Below are 23,915 nucleotides of genomic sequence, written 5' to 3'. Positions count from 1 at the left end.
ACAAAAATACAGGTCATAAATTAAATCACATTATTCTGGGACCAAAAATAGTTCAAATGAACCTAACTTACCTTGTACAAATATGCACATAAAAAGTTACAGCCCTTTGAAATTACAAAATGAAAATGGATTTTTTCGATTATATCGAAAACTATTAGCGATTTTTTATTGAAAATGGACATGTGACATGTGGCATTATTATGGCAGGAATATCTTAAAGAAAAATTATGGTGAAATTTGTGCACCCCATAAAAATTTTATGGGGGTTTTGATCCCTTAAATCCTCCCAAACTTTTGTGTATGTTCCAATTCAATTTTATTATTGTGGTACCATTAGTTAAATTCAATATTTTTGTTTCTTAGTATTTTTCAGATAAGGCAGTTTTTATCGAGTTGCGACTTCTTTTTTAATATGTCCACGTAAAAATTTTATGGGGGTTTTGTTCCTTTAAACCCCCCAAATGTTGTATGTTCCAATTAAACTATTACTGAGGTACCATTAGTTAAACAGAGTGTTTTCAAAACTTTTTTGCCTCTTTGTATTTTTTCGATAAGGCACGTTTTATCGAGTCTGGCTTCTTTTTTAATATGGTTCAAAATATACCTAAAAATGTAAAGCATAAATAAGTTTGCATATTATTACCAAGTCTCCATAATCGTACTTAACCATATACAAATATGTGGTGGATTTGACAAATATTCACAATATTTCGATAAAAATTGACTTTTCGAAAAAGCAATAAGAGGCAAAAAAGTTTTTAAAACGTTGTTTAAATGGTAGGTACTACAATAATAATTAAATTGAAACTTGCACAAAAGCACATTGTTTTCGATACATTGGAAAAAATCACTTTTCATTTTGTAACTTCAAATGAGTGATAAAGGCACAGAGACTTAGATCACGAGGTCACATTGAAAGGATGCCAAAAACGAGGACTCCGAAAAGGGTACTAAACTACACTATAGCTTCAAGAAAGAGAAGAGGAAGACCGGAAAATAGATGGAAGCAAGAGGTCGAAAAAGATTTGGAAAGAATGGTGTTACAGGGTCAGAAAAGAAAAATGAATAAGAGGAAGGAATGGAGAAAAATCACATATCAAGCCAGAGAAGATCTCAGTACATAAAGAAACGTGAAAATGAAGAAAAAACAAACTTTTCAAGCCATGGGCCTCTAAGGCCCTTGGTGCTATTAATATATAACTTCAAAGGGCTGTAACTTTTCTTTTGTGCACATTTGTACTAAGGTAAGTTAGGTCCAATCAAACTATTTTTGGTCCCAGGATATGTGATTAAATTTATGACCTGTATTTTTGTTACACCCTGTATATATATAAAGGTTATATTTGGTTCTTGGGACATCAAAGTATATTTTTTAGACATTCCCTGGATATAGTCACTGATGTGACATACCTCCGATTTGTTTTTTCATGAGTTTTGTAAGAGAGACTAAAAACTTTTTTATGGTTACCTCCTGTTTTCATATATTTTTTGACATGTTTTGTAGTAAATTCAACTATCTATTTACTACAAGACATGTCAAAATTTACATGTGAAAGCAGGAGATGATCCTAAAAATGGTTTTTCGTCTCCTACAAAATTCATGAAAAATCAGATAGGAGAATTTGTACATTACAATTCTCTGATGTTTGGGAAAAAGGGCTTAAGTCAGAAATGCACATCGATAATGTTTTGATGATTTCTGGACCAGAAAAATCGGCTCTTTTTATTGGTACATACAGTTTACGTCTACAACAGTTTTTTGCTGGTCCAGAAATCATCAAAACATTAGCAATGTGCAATTCTGACTTACGCCCTTTTTGCCAAACATAAAAAAAGCAATCTGGTCATAACTGACCAATGAGCAATTTTAATTTAACCTAAATTACTAATGTTTCTTAAAATGAAGAGCTTACCCGATAGTGTCTCTTATCTAATCTAACAAGATCGTGCACTATTCTAACATACACAGCCACATCACGCACTATGCTCTGCTTTTCACTATCACCTATCACTCAAACTAGTTCAAAAGGCTTTGTCCTCTTCAATCTTCTAGTTTGCCCAGTAGTATCGAGGAGGATTTCCTCAATATTCTTGTACTTATTTAAGTTGTTTGTCGGGATTCCTGCTATCTTCTTGATGATTATATCCAGGTTCCATTCCTAGGTATTAATATTTGTTTATAAAGTAATAACTTATTATGCATGGACAATGTTGTTTCTTCCAGTTAGCCAATACACTTTTTATATCTTTATTTTGGTTATATCTGGTTTTTTGTAGACCACTTTCAGCTGATTCTAAAAAAAATTAAAATGAACGGTAATTTTTCTATTCTTTACAATTAAAAATCAAAATATTTACAGGTAATACATGCATAAATGATTCGTTTCATAAAGAAAATTGAAAACGGATTTTATAATACTTACATAATTGTTTAAGAGATCCAGCCATAGCCAAAGCTAGCATACTAAACAGTACAGTTGAGTACAGCAAAAAAAGCCACTAATTTCCATTTTTCACCCCCTTATCGATGCATTTTTTTCCAATCAAAATTTTTACTAAATTTTTAGGTTATCTTATGATGAAAATGAAATAATTGATGACTTGATGACCAATGACCACGCGACGCTACATAGATACTCGCGCGGCAAATTTGAAAATGAACGCAAATTGAATAGTAAATGGCCTCTCTTTAGAGTATGGAAAATTTTACCCCTCCAGGAGGACATTGTACTCTTTTCATAGAATATCTTGTGGTAACTTTCCAGCCATAATTTAATCAGATGTTCACGGAATAGAACTTTGATAGTAGAATTCCTGGAATGTTTTGTTGTTAGGGGAAACTTTTATTTTATTTATTCTTGAATATTTCCTGTTGTTAAACATTGTAACCAATAATTTACAAATAAGATTTTCATTAAATTACATGAAATCAAAACATGTTTTGGATATTAAACTATATAGTTTTATAATTGTAATAATTTAATATACAATTTTGAATTAAGATTTAATCTTTCGATCTAATCGATTTAAACTACAGTAAAACTTGTGTTACCGGCCCCCTGCCAACACCGGCCACCTGTACTAACGGCCAGTTTAAAAATTCCCCACACTAATTACAGTAAAACCTGTCAGTAACGGCCGCTAAAAATGAAAAAGCTATTGGCCGATATAGAAAGGTGACCGGTATTGCCAGTTTTTGTAGTCTAGATATAATTGGTTTGGGGAATTTTTAAACTGGCCGTTAGTACAGGTGGCCAGTAACACAGGTTGTACTGTATATCTAGGCTACAAAAACTGGCAATAACGACCACTTTTCTATATCGGCCAATAGTTCTTTCATTTTAGTGGCCGTTAGTGACAGGTTTGACTGTATTTCATTAACGTAAAGTTAACGCAAGTTAATATTTTATTGAATTATTTTGCTATTTGATCTCGTAATTGGTATAATGTGTCCAATATAAGCGTTCATAAAACGTCCGTATTTCGTCCAGTATGGACGTCCAAAGTCGGACGTCCAAAGGACGTCCATATTTATTCCGTCCGAAGGACGTCCATATTTATTCCTTCCGAAGGACGTCCAACATGGGACGTCCGTTTATAGTCCATGGACGTTAGGACCAAAAATGGACCTATTTTGGACGTCCAAATGACGTCGTGTGCTATTAGGGAATTGTCCGTATTTCGTCCAGTATATATACGTCCATATTTGTTCCATCCGAAGGACGTCCAACGTCGGACGTCCATTTTTATTCCGTCCGAAGAATGTCCAACGTCGGACGTCCAAAGGACGTCCATATTTATTCCTTCCGAAGGACGTCCAACGTCGGACGTCCATATTTATTCCTTCCGAAGGACGTCCAACGTCGGACGTCCAAAGGACGTCCATTTTTATTCCGTCCGAAGGACGTCCAACGTCGGACGTCCATATTTATTCCTTCCGAAGGACGTCCAACGTCGGACGTCCAAAGGACGTCCATTTTTATTCCGTCCGAAGGACGTCCAAAGTCGGACGTCCAAAGGACGTCCATATTTATTCCTTCCGAAGGACGTCCAACATGGGACGTCCAAAGGACGTCCATTTATAGTCCATGGACGTTAGGACCAAAAATGGACCTATTTTGGACGTCCATTGGACGTCGTGTGCTATTAGGGGAGTGCCTTCAATTTTTTTTTTAATTATTTTACGTTCTATGCAATTAAAAAATGAGATAACGCGGATTTTTAGCTCGCCACCCCCCACAGCCAAAAAGATAGATTTTTAGATTTAATTTTTTTTAGTTGGGTTGCAATTGATTTAAAAATTTCAAAAAATTCACACATGTATCTGAGACTTTTACAAAACATGTCCATTTTTTATGGACCCGTAGGTCGAGTGTACATAACCTCAAAATGTTTTTTAACTTTTTTAAAGCTTATAACTTTTTCTTGGAGGGGGCTGCAGGTCCATTTTTTTTTGCATTTTGTGTATTTTATTAAAAGCTATCTCTCTGATTTTTTTTCAGATTTTTCCGTTAGGTGCGCCATCTTGAAAAATCCTGAAAATTGTTTTTTAGGGGGTTTTTGGGAATTTTCTCCATTTAGACTGCAACATAGATCAACTCAAGGTTTTGTTAATAGATTATGTATAATTTGAAATAACTGAGTATTTTAGGACTATCAAAAATCGGGCAAAACACGATTAAACCCCCCAAAAACCATGTTTTTTAAGTTATATAAGGGTTTTAGGAAGACCTAAAAAGAGATGGGAAGACGAAGTCGATGAGGATGCCAGGAACTTTCTGGGAACGCGTTCATGGAAAAGAACAGCGGTAAATCGAAATGATTGGAGAAGCTTGCTGAAGGAGGCCAAGGCTCGATTTGGGCTGTAGTGCCATTGGATGGATTGAGGGGTTTTTGCCGGCTAAATGATATTTCTTGAAATCGATACAGCCTAAATATTTTTTTTATTCTTTCACTTTATATGTGATTAAAAAATAAGACTCCTCGCATTTTTAGCCCACCACCCTCTCCCCCTGCCTCCACAAAAACGTCAATTCTCCTATTTTTTTTTATATTTAGTTAAGTTACAATTAATTTAAAAATTTTATAAGGCTTCTACAAAACATACACCCGTAGGTCAAATGTACACATAACCTCAAAATTCCTTTTTTATTTTTTTAAAACCTATTTTTGACTTCGATCGATACTTGATTTATCGATATTTTTTTAAAACGTCCAATGAATTATTGTACACCTCTCTCGCGGACGGCCGCCTCAATACGTGCTTAGCGCTAATTTTTAATTATTAAAAATTAATAGTTAGTAATAAAATAATGACAAAAATTTCTTCAGGCTCTTGTAGGGGGGGGGGCTATAAACTTTGATTTGGTCACTTTCTGACTTTCCTAATAATTTTTAATCGAGTTATTAAGCGTTGAAAATGGTCATTTTCGCGTTTTTCAAATTTTAAATCGCGTGTAACTCGACAACAGTCAATTTTAGAGCAAGATCACAACAGACCTTTTTTGTTCAGGTTGATCCAGAGAATCTAAAACAGCTTTGTCCGAAGTGAAAAAATTGATTTTTTGAATTCGTTTAAAAAATTGTTTAAACAATTTTCCGACCGCGGTACAGCCTTGTGAATTTGTTTAAAGGACCTGTTTTTGAGTAAGTTTGTGCAAAAAACGAATCGGAATAATTTACCTAACGGGGACAAGCATACATCGTGGACTATTTGCATTATGAGCCAAATGTAGATGGTTTGGAAAACATTAAACGATAGATATCTATATCTCGGAATGGGAAGCGCTGAGTGTGTGAATATTAATTGTATTTTGCTCCTGCATTAAACCCGTTTTTCGCGAAATGCAGAGTAAATCAATTACAGCAAACGCATAAAGTGTGAAGTTAAGTGAGTAATCTTCGCGCTGAACGAAAAATAATAAACTAAATATTGAAATTGTGCTCCAAATTGGCAAAAATCAAAGGTAAGCGTAACACATAAACAAATAAAACGTCATCGATATTACGATATTCGAAGTGGATTCTTGTTTGATTGGAACGCGGTGTTGCCAAGTCGACAGGGAAGTCCTGTAAGTAGGGAGGAGCGAAATAGTATATACTGCTCAATATAATTTTATCAAAAAAAAAAGAAAAAAAGTAAGACGCTACACTGAGAAAGGTTAAGTTTCCGCGGAGATAGTCCGAACGAGACCTTTATCGCAGTAAAACGAACCAGTTGTAATGAGCAGAGAAGATAAAAAATACGAAGAGCTATTATTTCGAACAGAAAGTGACGGTACCACGACAGACGAAAACGACAAGAAGAGAAAAGAGGAAGAATTGGAACGGGCTTTTAACAAAAGTCGAAAAATAAGCAGATCGCCCTCCTACAGAAAGGAGAAAATGGAGGAGAATATACAAAAAATTATGGAAATGATGGCAGGAGTAAGTCTAAAAATCGAGGAACAATCAAGAGAACTTAGCGAGATGCGTAGAGAGCAGAAAGAATATAGAGATGAAATAAGAGAGCTACGCCAGGAGAATGTAACATTAAGAGAAGAAAACACGAAACTAAAACAGGCAGTTTATCAAATAGAAGAACGGCTTGAAAGTTTAGAAAATCAAAAAGGCGGAAAAATATAATTATACAGGGATTGAACATAGATACAAATGGGCCAGATATCCTAAAACATGCAATGAAAAATTTTATGCAGACAGAATTAGAAGTAGATGTACAAATAGAGAAGGCTCTGAAGTTAGGAGAAAAAATTTGTCTGGTTGAGCTTGAAAAGGAAGAAGATAAAAGAAAAATCATGCGAAACAAAACCAAATTGAGAAATCGAGAAGAAGGTCTAGTTTATATCGGGTTTGTTCCAACACGACCGAGAACCGTCACGAAACGGTAACGCTTCTGCGCAGTAAACAAAATCCGTTCCAACAAAAATATAATCGTCATCGGATCGTCCTTCCCACTGTTCCAACAAGAATTGTGATCTTTCGGTGACGGTTTCGTGATGATGATTTCAGTAATCGGGCAAATGCATAATGTGCTGGTTGGACTGACTTGCGCACTAGGATTTAATTCTTTAAAGTTTTTGAGCCTTTGATCGACTAAAAGCACACAAGCTGTCACCAACAAAAATGACAAATATATGATTACCGTCATGGGACGATAACTGGGCGATACAATTACGAACATGCGCACAACAAACGGTACAAGTAGTTTCGTGACGGTTTCTGGACCGTCCAAAAGTTCATGTTGGAACAAACCTATCAACGATGACCTATCAAAGAACGACAGAATTGTACAGAAACGTGTCAGACAAAAAGCGCAAGAACTAAGAAAGGAAGGGAGAAAAGTGAAAGTAGGGTATAAGAAAATATATGCCGATCATGAAATATGGCGCTGGGATGGAATGAACCAAACGTTGGTGGTAGAGACCAAAGCAAAAAACTAAGCAATAGCAATGAAAGGAAACAAATGACGACGAAAAATGCAAAGAATAGGATTACGAACTATGGAAATAAAACAAATCAAGACAGCAATAAAAAAAGAAAAGCCGAAAAATGACAAGATACAGTTTGCAACAGAGATAAATAAGACGGAAACGACGCAGGCAATGGACAAGGCAATAAGTAAAGATAACAAAAAGAAAACTAAAGTCAACTTGGGTACATGGAATGTAAGAGGCACATACGAAACAGGAAAACTCAAAGAATTAATTAGAGAAATTAAAAGATATAATGTAGAAATAATAGCTTTACAAGAGACAAAACAATTGGAAACAGAAATAGTAGAAATAGAAGACGTGGTATTTTTTAAAAGCGGGGGAGAAACCAGAAGGTTAGGAACAGGTTTTATAATACAGCGAAAATGGAAGGAAAGAGTAATGGCATTCCAACCAATATCAGATAGACTATGCACAATAAGATTAAAAGGGGACAAACGAAACATAAGTATAATAAATGTACACGCACCGATTGAAGATGCCACAGAAGAAGAAAAAGATGAATTCTACGAGCAATTGGAAAGAGAATATGATAAATTACCAGGGTTTGACATCAAAATAATAATGGGAGACTGCAACGCCAAAGTAGGAAGAGAGAATATATACGAACACATAATAGGGAAATATAGTAAGCATGAGGTGTCGAACGATAATGGCCAAAGAATAATAGGCGTTGCAACAGAAAGGCAAATGGTGATACGAAGCACACAATTACGCCGAAAAGATATATATATAAAGGAACGTGGATTTCCCCTGATAAGAAGACAGTAAATCAGATAGACCATATTTTAATAGAGAAGAAGCACGCAAACAATGTAATAAATGTAAAGAGCATGAGAGGAGCGGACTGTAACTCTGACCACTACCTGGTGAGAGCAGAATATAAAATCGAGCATAACATAAAGCGAAACAATAAAACAACAGAAAAAATTGGAAAACAATTTAACATAGGACTACTAAAAGATAACAACACACAGAAGAAGTATGAACAGGGAATAACCAACAGACTAATCAGGGAACAAGAAACGTCAAGCCCAGACAAACAATGGCAAAATATCAAAGAAGCAATCTTGGACACAAGTAAAGCAATCCTAGCGAAAACCAAAAGAAAACACAAAACAAAAGATTGGTATGATGAAGAATGTCAAGAAGTAGCAGAAGCAATAAGAAAAGTAAGACTCAAAAATCTCACAAATGACGAAGAAAGCACTAGAGAAGAATACAGAGAATTGAGAAAAATCATGAAAAGAAAATGTAGAAGCAAAAAGAGAAAATACAACGAGAATAAACTGAAAGAAATAGAAGAAAAATTTCAAAAAAAAGAAATAAGATCATTCTACCAGGAAGCAAAAAAAATGGAAAGAGGATATCAAAAAAACAACCCATATATGAGAGATGATAAAGGGATGTTGCTAAATGAGCCTGAAAAAATAATGGAAAACTGGCAAAACTATTTCACAGAACTGCTAAATAAGAGCGAAGTACAAAAGGAAACAAACCATGAAATTGAAGATGATCAGATAGCAATAGAAATACCCACAGAACAAGAAATAAAGAACGAAATAAAGAGCTTGAAAAATAACAAAATCCCAGGAATAACAGAAATATCGGCCGAAATGATAAAATCAGGAGGGAAAAGACTACAGAAAGAGATATATGACCTGATAAAAAGAATATGGGAAGTAGAAAAAATGCCAGAAGAGTGGACCATAGCAAGAATATGCCCTATACATAAAAAAGGTGATAGAATGCGATGCGAAAACTACAGAGGCATCGCACTATTAGAAATAGTTTACAAAATCTTGGCACAAAGTATAAGAAAAAGGCTAAGTCATTATTCGGAAAAAATACTGGGGGAATACCAGGCAGGTTTTAGAAACAACAGATCAACGACTGACCAAATATTTGCCTTAAAAGAAATACAGACTACCTGTTACGAACATAAAACAGTACTATATGCTTTGTTCATAGACTTTAAGCAAGCTTACGACATAGTAAATAGACAGCAGATGTACGAACTGATGAAAGAATTGGGGATACCAAGTAAAATTGTCAGGATGATAAAGATGACGATGGAAAACACAACAAACGAAATAGCTTGGAAAGGGTATACATCCAAAAAGTTTGAAACCAAGGAAGGATTACGACAAGGAGACCCACTATCAACAATGGCATTCAATCTAACATTGGAAGGAATAATCAGGAAAAGCAGAATAAACATGCAAGAAACGATATTTAAAAACGGCCACCAATGCATAGCATTTGCAGATGATCTGACGCTATTAGCAACAAGCAAAAAAGAACTACAAAAGTTAATGAAAAACATAATAACAGAAGCCAAAAAATTCGGACTTAAAATAAATGAAGAAAAGACAAAATATATGATAATGGGAGAGATCCAAAAAGAAAAAGAGAATAACATCATAGTACAAATAGATGGAGAAAAAACATACTCGTTTAAAAGAGCCAAAGAAATTATTTACCTGGGAGCCAAAATAGATGAAAATGGTCATGAAGAAGGGGAGATAAAGGCAAGAATAGCTAAAGGAAATAAAAAATATGGAGCATTACGCACATTATTGAAATCCAAATACGTATCAAGAAAAACAAAAATAAGAATTTATAAGACTGTTATCAGACCTACAGTAACATACGCAAGCGAAACATGGGTGCTCAAAAAGTCAGAAACAGACCAGTTAGAAAGATGGGAGAGAAAAATGCAAAGAGCAATATATGGAGGTGTGAAAATAGAAGGTCAGTGGAGAAGAAGAACCAATAAAGAATTGGAAGAACTATATCAAGAGCCAACGATTACGACGACGATCAAAGCACAGAGAATACGATACTTGGGGCACATAGAGAGAATGGGAAGTAAACGAATGCCAAAAATGGTACTTTCACGAAGACCAATACAAAAGAGAAGGAAAGGCAGGCCAAGGAAAAGATGGAAGGACAGTGTATATGAAGACTTGAAGAAAAGTAACATTGAGAGATGGAAAGAACTAGCATTGGACAGAAGGAGATGGAGAGAGGTTGTGAAGGAGTGTATAAAAAGACTGAAGTGTATTTAAATAAAATTTATAAGTTATGTAAGTTATATTAAGTTATTTACTATATTATTTATGTAATCAGAAATGTAAACATTTTAGCCCTAGGCCTACAAGGCCTGTTGCGCTTAATAAATAAATAAATACAATTAATTTAAAAATTTTATAAGGCTTCTACAAAACATACACCCGTAGGTCAAATATACACATAACCTCAAAATTCCTTTTTTATTTTTTTAAAACCTATTTTTAACTTCGATCGATACTTGATTTATCGATATTTTTTTAAAACGTCCAATGAATTATTGTACACCTCTCTCGCGGACGGCCGCCTCAATACGTGCTTAGCGCTAATTTTTAATTATTAAAAATTAATAGTTAGTAATAAAATAATGACAAAAATTTCTTCAGGCTCTTGTAGGGGGGGGGGGGGGGCTATAAACTTTGATTTGGTCACTTTCTGACTTTCCTAATAATTTTTAATCGAGTTATTAAGCCTTGAAAATGGTCATTTTCGCGTTTTTCAAATTTTAAATCGCGTGTAACTCGACAACAGTCAATTTTAGAGCAAGATCACAACACACCTTTTTTGTTCAGGTTGATCCAGAGAATCTAAAACAGCTTTTTCCGAAGTGAAAAAATTGATTTTTTGAATTCGTTTAAAAAATTGTTTAAACAATTTTCCGACCGCGGTACAGCCTTGTGAATTTGTTTAAAGGACCTGTTTTTGAGTAAGTTTGTGCAAAAAACGAATCGGAATAATTTACCTAACGGGGACAAGCATACATCGTGGACTATTTGCATTATGAGCCAAATGTAGATGGTTTGGAAAACATTAAACGATAGATATCTATATCTCGGAATTGGACGTTTCGATGCCGCCGGTTCATCGCCGGCCGTTTCGATGCCGCCGGTTCATCGCCAGTCCATTTCATCGCCGTCATATCTCGCATTTCCTAGAATTCCTAATTAATACTAAAAATAACTAATAATTGTAACTGTCGAAAATTCGGAAATATATCAGATAGCGATTAATTAACTGGCGATGAATCGGCCGGCATCGGCATCGAACTGGCGGCATCGAAACGGCGGCGATGAAACGTCCTAGACCCCTATATCTTGTATATATCTTGTAGATGCGATAACCATAGGCTGTTCTGTTGTTGGCATGTAGCTGCCATAATAATAATATAATATTTATGGCATGGAATATAATATCTTGCAAAACTCTTTGACAATACAGATGTTATACCTGTAATGGACGAAGACAGCGATGAAGACTTTAGAACTGTTAAGTGTGATACCAACGAATATAACTCTCCGAGAATACTCTATGAATATACCTATACGGAGCTATATATTCTTTGGTAATACTTTCCTCATTCTTTTTATGGTGTTTTATATGGCAGTAAACGTGAAGCAAAATGACATTATAGGCAGAGATACATATAGGTTATCTAGATAGTACAAGCACATGTTTGAATAATTAGAATATGTATAATGTAAGGTAATATTAGGGTACCTACTAAATACAAACTAATGGACAAAGAACAACATGTTTTGATTCACAAAGCTACAAGAAGTGATATATTAAAAATGTACTTTTTGTAATTTATTATTCTAAATGGGAAATATTTAACTATTCTAAATGGAAAATAAGCCACAATTTAACTAAAAAATGATTTTATTAACGTTTCGACGTCCACCACGGACGTCATTTGTCAAAATACAAAATATTAATAAATTAAACAAAAATGTTGCTTGGTAAAAAAATCTTATCTTAAAAATATCTAATAATTTAATCTGACTTATTTATAAAGATCGCCCCAAACCCTTTTTTCATTGCGTCACAGATTATCGAATTCTTTCTAACGCATTACAGATGGAAAATAAAATCATTTTTTAGTTAAATTGTGGCTTATTTCTTAATAGGTTAATTACAAAAATGCCAAAAAGAAATAGCTTTAGAACAACATTTGCGATTTAATTGCAAAGCCAACTTAAAAAAATAAAATCGAAAAATTTACGTAATAGGGGAAGTGGGCTAAAATTGCGGTGAGTCCTAATTTTTTAATCACATAGAACGTGAAAAAATAAAAAAAATATTCAGGCTGTATCGACCTCAAAAAATATGATTAGAGCAAAAACCCTTACAAAACTTTAACTAAATAAAAAAATAAAAGAATTGACGTTTTTGTGGGGGCAGGGGAGGGGACTCAATGCGATGAGTCTTATTTTTTAATCACATATAACGTAAAAAAAATGAAAAAAAATATTAAGGTTGTATCGATCTCAAAAAATATCATTAGGCCCGCAAATAGCCTTATATAATTTAAAAAAACATGTTTTTTGGGGGGTTTAAAAGTATTTCGCCCAATTTTTGATAGTCCTAAAATACTGTTATTTCAAATTATGCACAATCTATTAACAAAATTTTGAGTTGATCTATATTGCAGTCTATAACAGCGGTTCTCAACCACCGTGTCGCGACACACTGGTGTGCCAGAAGAACCTATCAGGTGTGTCGCGAGATTTACGAATACGATATTTTTATTTATATTTTTTTACTTGTTATAATATACCAATTTTGCATTCAACCATTTTTTTTAACTATTAGGTATATACCACGTTATACCAATCAATAAAGTGCCAATCCGTAATTTGTTTCCTCTCTAACTGTTTTTAAAATTTAACCGACATAACTTAAGTTATGAATAGTTGCGCAAAGCGGGAGATCTTGTTTCTTACCTTTAAGACGGAGAAAAAATTTGTACATATAAGGGTGTCGCGAATCTGTAAGGAGTACGTTAGTGCGTCGCTGAGTAAAAAAGGTTGAGAACCGCTGGTCTATAAAATGGAGAAAATCCCCAAAAACCCCCTAAATAAACAGTTTTCCAGATTTTTTAAGATGGCGCACCAGACGGAAAAATCTGAAAAAAGATCATAGAGATAGCTTTTGATAAAATACACAAAATGCAAAAAAATTGGACCTGCAGCCCCCTCCAAGAAAAAGTTATAAGCTTTAAAAAAGTTAAAAAAAATTTGAGGTTATGTACACTCGACCTACGGTCCATAACAATTGACATGTTTTGTAAAAGCCTCAACTACACATGTGAATTTTTTAAAAATTTTAAATCGGTTGCAACCCAACTAAAAAAAAATTAAATCTAAAAATCTATATTTTTGGCTGTGGGGGGAGGGGTAAGAATCCGCGTTATCTCATTTTTTAATTACATAGAACGTAAAAATATTAAAAAAAATGAATTCTGGGAGTGAAGGCATTTTGCCTAGCTTAACGGGGGGTACCATTTCACACTTGTATGTCTTTCTCCAGTGTGCACTCTCAAATAGACTTTCAATATACTTGCTTTACTAAACAGTTTTGAACAGGTTTCACACTTGTGTACTGCAAGGTTTTCTCCAGTGTGCACTCTCAAATGTATTTTCAAACTACCTGCCAGTGATGTAACGAATGACATTTTTTTAACATTCGCGAATACGAATGCGAATATCTGCTACCGGCATTCGCGAATGCGGATGCGAATATTCAGTTTTTTTAAATTTATTTCTATTTTTGTAATGTTTTCTAAATTTATAATGAGAAGTTAATTGACATCTAGTGTAAATAAACCTGATTCTTAAGGAATATTAAGGCTTAATAAAAAAGACTAAATAATACAATAAAGTAAAGGCTGATAATATAATTATACGAAGTTAAGTTACCTTGCCTTAATAAAAACAAAGATGAGAAGTGAATATATTTTGATTTTATTAACCTAATACAGTAGACTCTCTCTATAACGAACACGGATATTACAAGGTTTCGCTTATAACCAGGTACTAGATGTCCCATGAAATTTCTATTGAACTATAACACCTCTATAACGAGGCATATTTGATTATAACAAGGAAAAATGAAATCGAAGAATATGTTTCTTTACCTGTTTTGCCGTGGTGATGGCCATAAATAAATACCATAATTGCCTGTATACAGGAATGCCCAACATCTGTGTGCTTATTGAGACTAGTGCTGTAATAAATTCCACCGCCGGTCATGAACTTCTTCCTTCTTGTATATCTATCGACCGATATTGAATATTGTAGGAAGTTTACAATTTACGATGGCCAAATTTCATTGTTGAGGTCAACCATCGACACCTAATAAACTACGTAAGAGGCATCAAAACATTTCAGTGGTGGTGGTATGCACAATATTATTGTTGACTGATATAACGAGATCCGCTTATAACGAGATAATTAGTCCGCAATTTCAGTTCTCGTTATAGAGGGAGTCTACTGTATTATGTTCAAATTATTTTTTTCTGGTATTCATATTCGCAAAACACTCGCACAAATTTTGCGAATACGAATGCGAATATTCAAAAATATGCGAATATTCGCGAATTCGAATACGAATATTCGTTACATCACTACTAAACTGTTTAAAACAAATTTCACACTTGTACGGTTTTTCTCCAGTGTGCACTCTCAAATGTAGTTTCAATAGACTTGTTTTACTAAACAGTTTTGAACAATTTTCACACTTGTGTACTGCAAGGTTTTCTCCAGTGTGCACTCTTAAACTATTTAAAGCAAATTTCACGGGCGTAATGAATCTGGTCACATTTTAATACTTTTACCCTACGGTAAGTGCAGGTAACAAATAAATATGTAAGAAAGTGGTCACAACAAGCGCAGGTACTACGACCCTAATTAGGTAGGCACTAAGTAACTTTTAATCTAAATTTAATGACTTTCGTACATATTTAATATTTTCGGGCGATCCATCAGTTCCAATATAGAGGTTGAAGTGCAAACAAGTGAAAAAATTTTGTTAGCGAATATGTTTTCTAATGTTGAAGTTATGTCGAGTCAGCGAGGGCAGAGCCAAATTTTATATGAACATTATAAATTTTCTATACATCGAACAATTAAAACTGAAATGATTAATGAAATAGTGTGGAGATGTGCCAATCGAAAATGTTCAAAAGTGTTTATTTACACAATGGGCCCGATTGAAAACTTAGTTATTACTTCAGTGAAAGGCCAGCATAATCACCCCTCAGAAACCAAACAAAAAATATCAAGACAAATTGTTACTGCAGCATGCAAGAGGAAAGCAGAAAGTGATATAGTGGAAAAACCAGCAAAAATTATTCGAAGTGCTATAGATAAAACAGACCACGTTAGTGTTTTAACCTGCAACGACTTAAAATGTATAAGGGAGAATATGTACAATCAACGTCGAAAAACGTATCCGACTATACCGCGCAACGCAGAGGAAGTACACAAGTTCCTTAGTGATTTTCATCATAATTACAAGACATCCAAAAATTAAGAGTTTATTCTATACAATGAATGTTCACAAGGAATAATTGTTTTGGGATGTAAAGCAAATTTAGCAGTTTTAGCTAAATCAGAGATTTTATACATGGACGGAACTTTCCAATATTGCACAAAATTTTTTAAACAACTTTTTACTGTGCATGGTTATTTTGATGGACACTACATTCCATTATTATTCTGCTTACTTAAAGATAAGTGCGAGTTAACATACAAGTTGTGCTTACAGGAAGTTAAAAATCTGTGTTCTGAACATAATTTGCTTCTTCGACCCACAAAAATTGTATTAGACTTCGAAACTATTATTCACAATGCCGTGAAATATGTATGGACTGACATCATAATCCATGGGTGCAGATTTCACCTAACGCAATCTTGGTGGCGCAAAATTCAAAGTTTAGGCTTATCTTATGAATATAAAGACAAAAGTTCTGATATCGGAAATTGGTTGCGTTTGTGTTTTGGTATGGTTCTCCTAGATAAAAATATTGTTAGTGACTTTTTTGTATGTTTTTTTTAACATATCCCATTTATTTACAATCTGTAATAATGATTACAATAAGTAAATTGTTTAACAATTAAAAGAGACTTGCAGGAGACTGTCCAGTGACAATAACCTATAAAATCATAATTTTAGTACTTAACAAAATTATTTGTGACTAATAAATAAAACCCTATAAATAAAACTCTATAATAAATAAAATATTTTTGAAAATTTAAAATCTTGTTCGTAGATCGCTTGAAGTGTGACGCTTTAGCCTTCTGTTTGCCTGGGGTCTCATTAGGTTCTTCGCTAGCCTGTTGGGGTGGTTTTGTAGTCGGATGTCGTATTTTTGGGCGTAACTGGCAATTTCTTCTTTGACAGAATTCATTTGGAGATCACGATTGATGTGTTCATTGGGCATGTACCACGGTGCATTTGTGATAATGCGCAAGGTTTTCGATTGGAATCTCTCCAGGATGTCGATATTGGATCTCGACGCAGATCCCCACAGTTGGATACCATAGCTCCATATTGGCTTAATCACTGCCTTGTATACTAAAATTTTATTGTACAAACTCAGTTGTGACCTTTTTCCTATCAGCCAGTACATTTTATTGAGTTTCAGACCCAACTGTTTTCTTTTCGTGAATATGTGTTTCTTCCACGTTAATCTGCGGTCCAAGTGCATACCTAGGTATTTTACGTCATCCTTTTGTTGTAGTACTTGATTATTTATTGAGACGGTTGGGCACGTATCTTTTGCGTAAATGATACGCGAGTTATACAGTTTGCGGACTATCTAACTGATCATTATTTTTCTAGACCAGGGCGGATCTGTAAGAATATTAATACATTTGGACGTTGAGAGGTGACTTAAATTTTTTTGCAGAAATTGCTTGAAAATAAATCAAATAATAATATTTGAGTTATCCTCCCTCTCAAAAAGGTCCGGAACATTGTTTAAATAATCAAAATGTCAAAAAATTAAGGAAAAATTCGATTTTTTTATTCGTTTTTTGATTATAACTTTAAAAGTATTTATTTCCGAGAAAAGTTGTACTGACATAAAAGTTGCGTAATTAAATTTCCTACAATATATAATTAGCTAAAAATTTAAAAAATAGTCACCCTTGTTGCAAAATAGCAATAATGGCGAAAAAAACCATACAAAAACAAGTATTCGCATTTTACGTTTTTCAGCCATTTATGCTACACTTACGACCCTCATATTTCACTCAGAAAAACTCTATGATACAGTAAAACAATACTGTAAATTTCGTTAAGATCGGTTCAATAGATTTTGCAATCCAGCTTTCGTAAAAAAAATTCATTTTTTTAAAATGTTACAGGACTGAAAATAAAGCAGATAGCAAGTTGAAATTTTTTTGAGTATAGAAGTCTACTGCACCTTTCATTTGCAGTTTTGCAAAATTAAAGTCGATTAACACCACGGCGTCAGGATTTTTTTTTAAATAAACATTAATTATTGGTGCTACGCGCAGGACAGCGGATAGTTTGCTCTGATTGGGCATTACAATGACCTTTGATAATGATTGATACATTTTAATTTTTATTAAATTTCGATATAAATAAATAAATTTGTTTATTGTAAAATAAAAACACATACTCTATCCTTTGAAATAACACTGTTATTAGCAAAACTTTCTTTGTTCATATATTTTAACTTAAAAAATAAACGTTTATTATTTTTAAACATATGCAATTGTTTAAACAATATTTCACAAACAATAATAAAATTGGTTTGATTTTTGTGGAATTAAAATATTAAAATACAACAAAATATAGAGTAAGAAAATAATATATTAGATAAAGATTGAAAGAAATTTTGGTGGAAATCCACTTGTGTGAATCGAACACCGCTGTCCTGCGCGTAGCACCAAAAATTATTGTTTATTTCAAAAATTTCCTGACGCCGTGGTAATTAATCGATTTTAATTTTGCAAATTTAATTGCAAATGAAAGGTACAGTACACTTCTATAAGCAAAAAAAATTTCAACTTGCTATCTGCTTTATTTTCAATCCTGTAACATTTTGAAAAATTGAATTTTTTTTGCGAAAGCTGGATTGCAAAATTTATTTTGCAAAATCTAATTGAACCGATCTTAATGAAATTTACAGCATTGTTTTACTGTATTATAAAGTTTTTCTGGGTGAAATATGAAGGTCCTAAGTGTAGCATGAATTGTTGAAAAACGTAAAATGCGAATACTTGTTTTTGTATGGTTTTTTCGCAATTATTGCTATTTTGCAACTAGGGTGACTATTTTTTAAATTTTTAACCAAATCTATATTGTAGGAAATTTTATTATGCAACTTTTATGTCCGTACAACTTTTCTCGAAAATGAATACTTTTAAAGTTATAATCAAAAACGAAGAAAAAAATCGAATTTTTCCTTAATTTTTTGACATTTTGTTTATTTAAACAATGTTCCGGACCTTTTTGAGAGGGAGGATAACTCAAATATTATTATTTGAGTTATTTTCAAGCAATTTCTGCAAAAAAATTTGAGTCACCTCTCAACGTCCATCTCAAAACAGATGCGCCCTGGACTATTCCGAAGAATCTAAATTTCCCCCAAACATTTGGGCGGATGCTAGTGCCGAATTAAATCAAACAACAAACGCCTGTGAATCTTTCCATTCACACTTTAACAATTCATTTCATTACTGTTCGCCATCAATTTTTGATTTCATGACAGTTTTGACTAAATTTCAAAATGAGGTTTATATCAAATGTAACAGTATAAATACTCCTATAAAATCGAGGAATTCGCATACTTTACGGAGAAAGCGCTTTTTGGAGAATCTTTTACAATATCTTAAGGACAATCAAATTACAACCATGCATTTTGTAAAAAGTGTTTCTCACATATATTGTGCTACAATAAAATAAGATATATTTTTTGTATTTTAATATTATACTTGTACCTACTACGATATAAATAAATTTCTATAAATTAAAAAAAAATGTTTCCAGTTTCCTTACAATTTTTATTACCTGACTGATGTGACCAGATTCGTATCGCCCCTTTTAACCCAGTTATTAACCCTTGAAAATGGTTATTTTAGCTATCAAATTTTAAATCGCGTATAACTCAACAACAATCAATTTTAGAGAAAAATAACAAGAGACCTTTTTTGCTGAGAATGACCCAAAGAATCTAAAAAAAATTGTTCGAAGTGAAAAAAAAATTTTTGTGAATTTGTTTAAAAAAAATTTTAAACAATTTTCCGACCGCGGTATCTCCCGGTACCCTGTGGATTTGTTATAAGGATCGCTTTTTGATTAAATTTGTGCAAAATAATCGAAAAGGAATAATTTACATAACGGAGGCGACTATACAGCTTGGACTAATAAATATTTTCGACGCCGAATATTTCCAAAACATTTAGAACTGGCAACGCTGTCGATTGTAGCGTTTTGTGGTCAAATCCAAAAATAATACAAGTAGAATTTTATACAAATTTCTTTATCTTTCTAAGGGTTAGAGATTCACATATCTGCTCACTAGATGGCTTTTGGCCTGCCATCTATGAGGCGAATATAGCAGAGGTCTCGTTTTCTTTCGTAACATGCGATATCTTCTCCAATACCTCAATCAACGCTTCTACGAATAAACTGCTTCAAACAAATTTCACACTTGTACGTCTTTCTCCAGTGTGCACTCTCAAATGGACTTTCATTATACTTGTTTGACTAAACTGTTTAAAACAAATTTCACACTAGTACGGTTTTTCTCCAGTGTGTACTCTCAAATGGACTTTCAATGTACTTGCTTTACTTAACAGTTTAAAACAAATTTCACACTTGTGTACTGTAAGGTTTTCTCCAGTGTGCACTCTCAACTGTATGTATTTTCTGGATCACTGTCAACTAATAGTTCTATTACCTTAAGGCTTTTCTCCAGTGTGCACTCTCAAATGTTTTTTCAAATCACCTCTTCGATAAAACTGTTTCAAACAAATTTCACACTGGTGAGATTTCTCTCCAGTGTGTATTCTCAAATGTTTTTTCAAACTACCTGCTTCACTAAACTGTTTAACACAAATTTCACACTTGTACGGTTTTTCTCCAGTGTGCACTCTCAAATGGACTTTTAATGTACTTAAACTACTAAACAGTTTAAAACAAATTTTACACTTGTACGGTTTTTCTCCAGTGTGCACTCTCAAATGTATTTTCAAACTACCTGCTTCACTAAACTGTTTCAAACAAATTTCACACTTGTAAGGTTTTTCTCCAGTGTGTGTTCTCAAATGTGCTTTTAAATTATTTTTTTGACAAAACTGCTTCAAACAAATTTCACACTGGTAAGGTTTCTCTAAAGTGTGTGTTCTCAAATGTGTTTTCAAATGATTTGTCCGAGAAAACTGCTTCAAACAAATATCACACTTATAAGGCTTTTCTCCAGTGTGTGTTCTCAAATGTGTTTTCAAATCACATTTTTTACCAAACTGCTTCAAACAAATTTCACACTGGTGAGGTTTCTCTAAAGTGTGTGTTCTCAAATGTGTTTTCAATAGATCTGTCCGAGAAAACTGCTTCAAACAAATATCACACTTATAAGGCTTTTCTCCAGTGTGTGTTCTCAAATGCATTTTCAAACTACCTGCTGCACTAAATTGTTTAAAACAGATTTCACACTGGAAAAAAGCCTCACATTGGCGAGGCTTTTCACATTGGTGAAGTTTTTCTCCAGTGTGTGTTCTCAAATGTGTTTTCAAATTATCTTTTCGATAAAACTGCTTCAAACAAATTTCACACTGGTGAGGTTTTTCTCCAGTGTGTGTTGTCAAATGTGTTTTCAAATTTCCACCGTGATTAAATTTCTTAAAACAAATTTCACACTTGTAAGGCTTTTCTGCAGTGTGTGTTCTCAAATGTGTTTTCAAAGTACCTGCTTGACTAAACTGCTTCAAACAAATTTCACACTTAAAAGGCTTTTCTGCAGTGTGTGTTCTCAAATGTGTTTTCAAAGTACCTGCTTGACTAAACTGCTTCAAACAAATTTCACACTGGTGACGTCTATCACTAGTATGTCTACTCAAATGTCTTTTCAAATGACTTTCAGTAGTGAGCTGCTTGAAACAAATTTCACATTTGTAAGGTCTTTGTCCAGTCCCAACTTTCACATTTTTATTTAATATTTTTCCTTTATCATGTTGACCTGTATCTTTGTGAGATGAAAGTAACGTTTCCATAATGTTAGGTTTGTTCTCTTCCTGGGGACAACCTAAAATACAAATCAACTATAAACATTTTACTGGAACAGAAAGATTATTGCAGAAATAAAGGAATGTAATAAATAAAATAAAATTGTTGCCCTATTTTCAAGTTTTACTCTTCCATTCGATCTTATTACTTAAATACATTAATTTTTTTAATTCTGAAAAAACCAATATTTTTGGAAAATTTAAACGCAGAATGAAAGATTACATTATTACCGCGGGCCGAAAGTCCCGAGAAATATCATTGTTTACGTGTGAGTTTCACCCTTTCTTGGCAAATCAAAATAAAAATGTGAAAACTGTGTTTTCTTTCTATTAACCTTCCGATGACCAACCTTTTTTTGTTACACGGATGATCAAGGGGGGGGGGAAATTACCCCAGGTCAAAAATGTCAAAAATGACAATTAACAAAAAAATTAAGTTTTTTTTATGGCATGGACTTTATGTCATTCAGCCAGTCACAACATGAGTATTAGTGTCATGTGTAGTGTATACCATGTCATAGTTGTAATATGTCCTATATAGGTATCACCTCGAGAACTCTATCATCTCGACTAGTTTCTCATAGAAGTGATTCTAGACTACATCCTGAACGTTGTGCTTTAGCAGAACATGTTTCTAAAGAGGGTCGGTCATACAATGGATTATCAAAATACTAGCTTCTGAGAACTCATATAGCAAAAGACTCTTTAGAAATGGCTTATATCTTTCAAGAAGAAAATTCGATAAACAAAAATCAGATGTAAGACATCTCAGTGAAATTTATTCTTATTTACTCACTTTAGATACAAATACCAATTTAAATTTAATAATTCAAATTCTTCTTTAATTTAATACATAATTTGTAGATTTTTTCAATATAGACTAAAAAAACTTTGCACTGATTAAAACTGTTCTATTCTCATTTCGGATTTTTCCTATTTCAAAATTTATAAAACATTTATTAAAAATTGTAATTGGTTCAGTAGTGGGGACGTTTCCGTATAAATTCAAAAAAATTAAATAAAAATCGACAACATTTTGTAAAATGCCATTTGTCATACACAATTTTTAAAATATTTTATTTTTTATCAATTTATACTCGATTATTATAGCAATTTTTATATAGTTTTTAATTTAATTTATATTTACGATTTGTACCAGGACAAAATTTCTTTATATATGGCAGTGTTTAACAACTGGCTCTACATCCTCAAATAATGTAAGTACATATAACATATGGAGGTGGCAACGTGGTAGTGTATGGTAAAATACTTTGTTATTTTTCGTCCGTGATTATCCCGTAAATTCGAGAGTTACAACGAGAAATAATTTAGTGAAATTAGACAAAGTGTATAATTATAATATGTTAATGACAGTGATAAGGTTTGGCCGTAAAACATTAAAAAACATTTGAGTGAGTTAAAAACAAATAAACAAGGTTAACTGATAATTAGTGAAGTATTAACAATTGAACCGGTAATTACATCTAAATCTTGTCAGATTTTAAAGCGACGTTGCCAAACTGACAAGAATTTCTGAGTACAGAATAAAAACAATAAAGTATCACAGTGAAACGGTAGGCATTTTCTCTGCACTGTTGAGGTGGAAAGCAGTGCTTGGCGCCGAAAATGGACAGATACCTGGAAAATAAAAAATGTCTGGACATTGACGGAACAACGGATGATGGCACAAAAAGGAGGACAAGAGATGAGGGTTCAGATAACGAAGAAGAAAGGTCAACGAAGAGTCGAAAACTCTCCAAGACTTCATCCAAAACAATAGATAACCATGATGAGACAAAACTGGATAAATTAATAGACATGATGAACATTCTGGCAAGTGACATCAAAGAAATAAGGAGAAACCAGAACAGAAGTAATGAAGCAATAGAAAGACTAATTGCTGATAACCAGACTTTAAGAGAAGAAAATAAAGACCTGAAGAAAGACAATATGGAAATCAAAAAGGAGTTAAATGAAGTTAAGGAAACTATTGAATTCATGGAAAAACAAAGAAGAAAGAACAATGTAGTCATGAGTGGACTAGCAATTGAAACATACGATCAAAGCGTCTTAAAAGAGGGAAGAGCAACTTCATTAAACACAATTTGAAGATAGATGTTAAAATTAAAAATGCATACAAATTGGGGGAGAAAACCTGTCTGATTGAATTAGCAGAACATGAAGAGAAGGTAAAGGTTATGAAAAATAAATCCAAACTAAGACATGTTGAAGAAGGAAAAGTATACATCAATGATGATACTACGAATAAAGAGAGAGAAATTCAGAAAATAATTAGAAAACTTGCGCAAGAAGA

At 33.3% G+C, this 23,915-nt stretch overlaps 2 protein-coding genes across 3 annotated transcripts in view; both read right to left on the bottom strand.

Annotated features, from left to right (window-relative positions):
* The window catches only part of LOC126886404 (zinc finger protein 45-like), a 174,883-nt gene that overhangs the window by 8,084 nt on the left and 142,884 nt on the right, over positions 1-23,915 (bottom strand). The gene's annotated exons all lie outside the window — the stretch shown is intronic.
* Positions 19,842-23,915, bottom strand: part of LOC114335576 (zinc finger protein 227-like) — a 102,754-nt gene continuing 98,680 nt past the window's right edge. The window contains exon 3 of one of the 2 annotated variants that reach the window (XM_050653336.1): positions 19,842-21,555. In XM_050653336.1, coding sequence (XP_050509293.1) covers positions 20,279-21,555 — 1,277 coding nt within the window. In that variant the 3' untranslated portion in view covers positions 19,842-20,278. Of the gene's footprint in view, positions 21,622-23,915 lie in introns of both variants that reach the window. The other variant, XM_050653337.1, reaches the window with a different exon arrangement.

The sequence above is a fragment of the Diabrotica virgifera genome, chromosome 6, assembly GCF_917563875.1.
Source record: "Diabrotica virgifera virgifera chromosome 6, PGI_DIABVI_V3a".
In the NCBI taxonomy this organism is placed as follows: domain Eukaryota; kingdom Metazoa; phylum Arthropoda; class Insecta; order Coleoptera; family Chrysomelidae; genus Diabrotica; species Diabrotica virgifera.
This window is presented reverse-complemented; position numbering and strand designations above follow the sequence as displayed.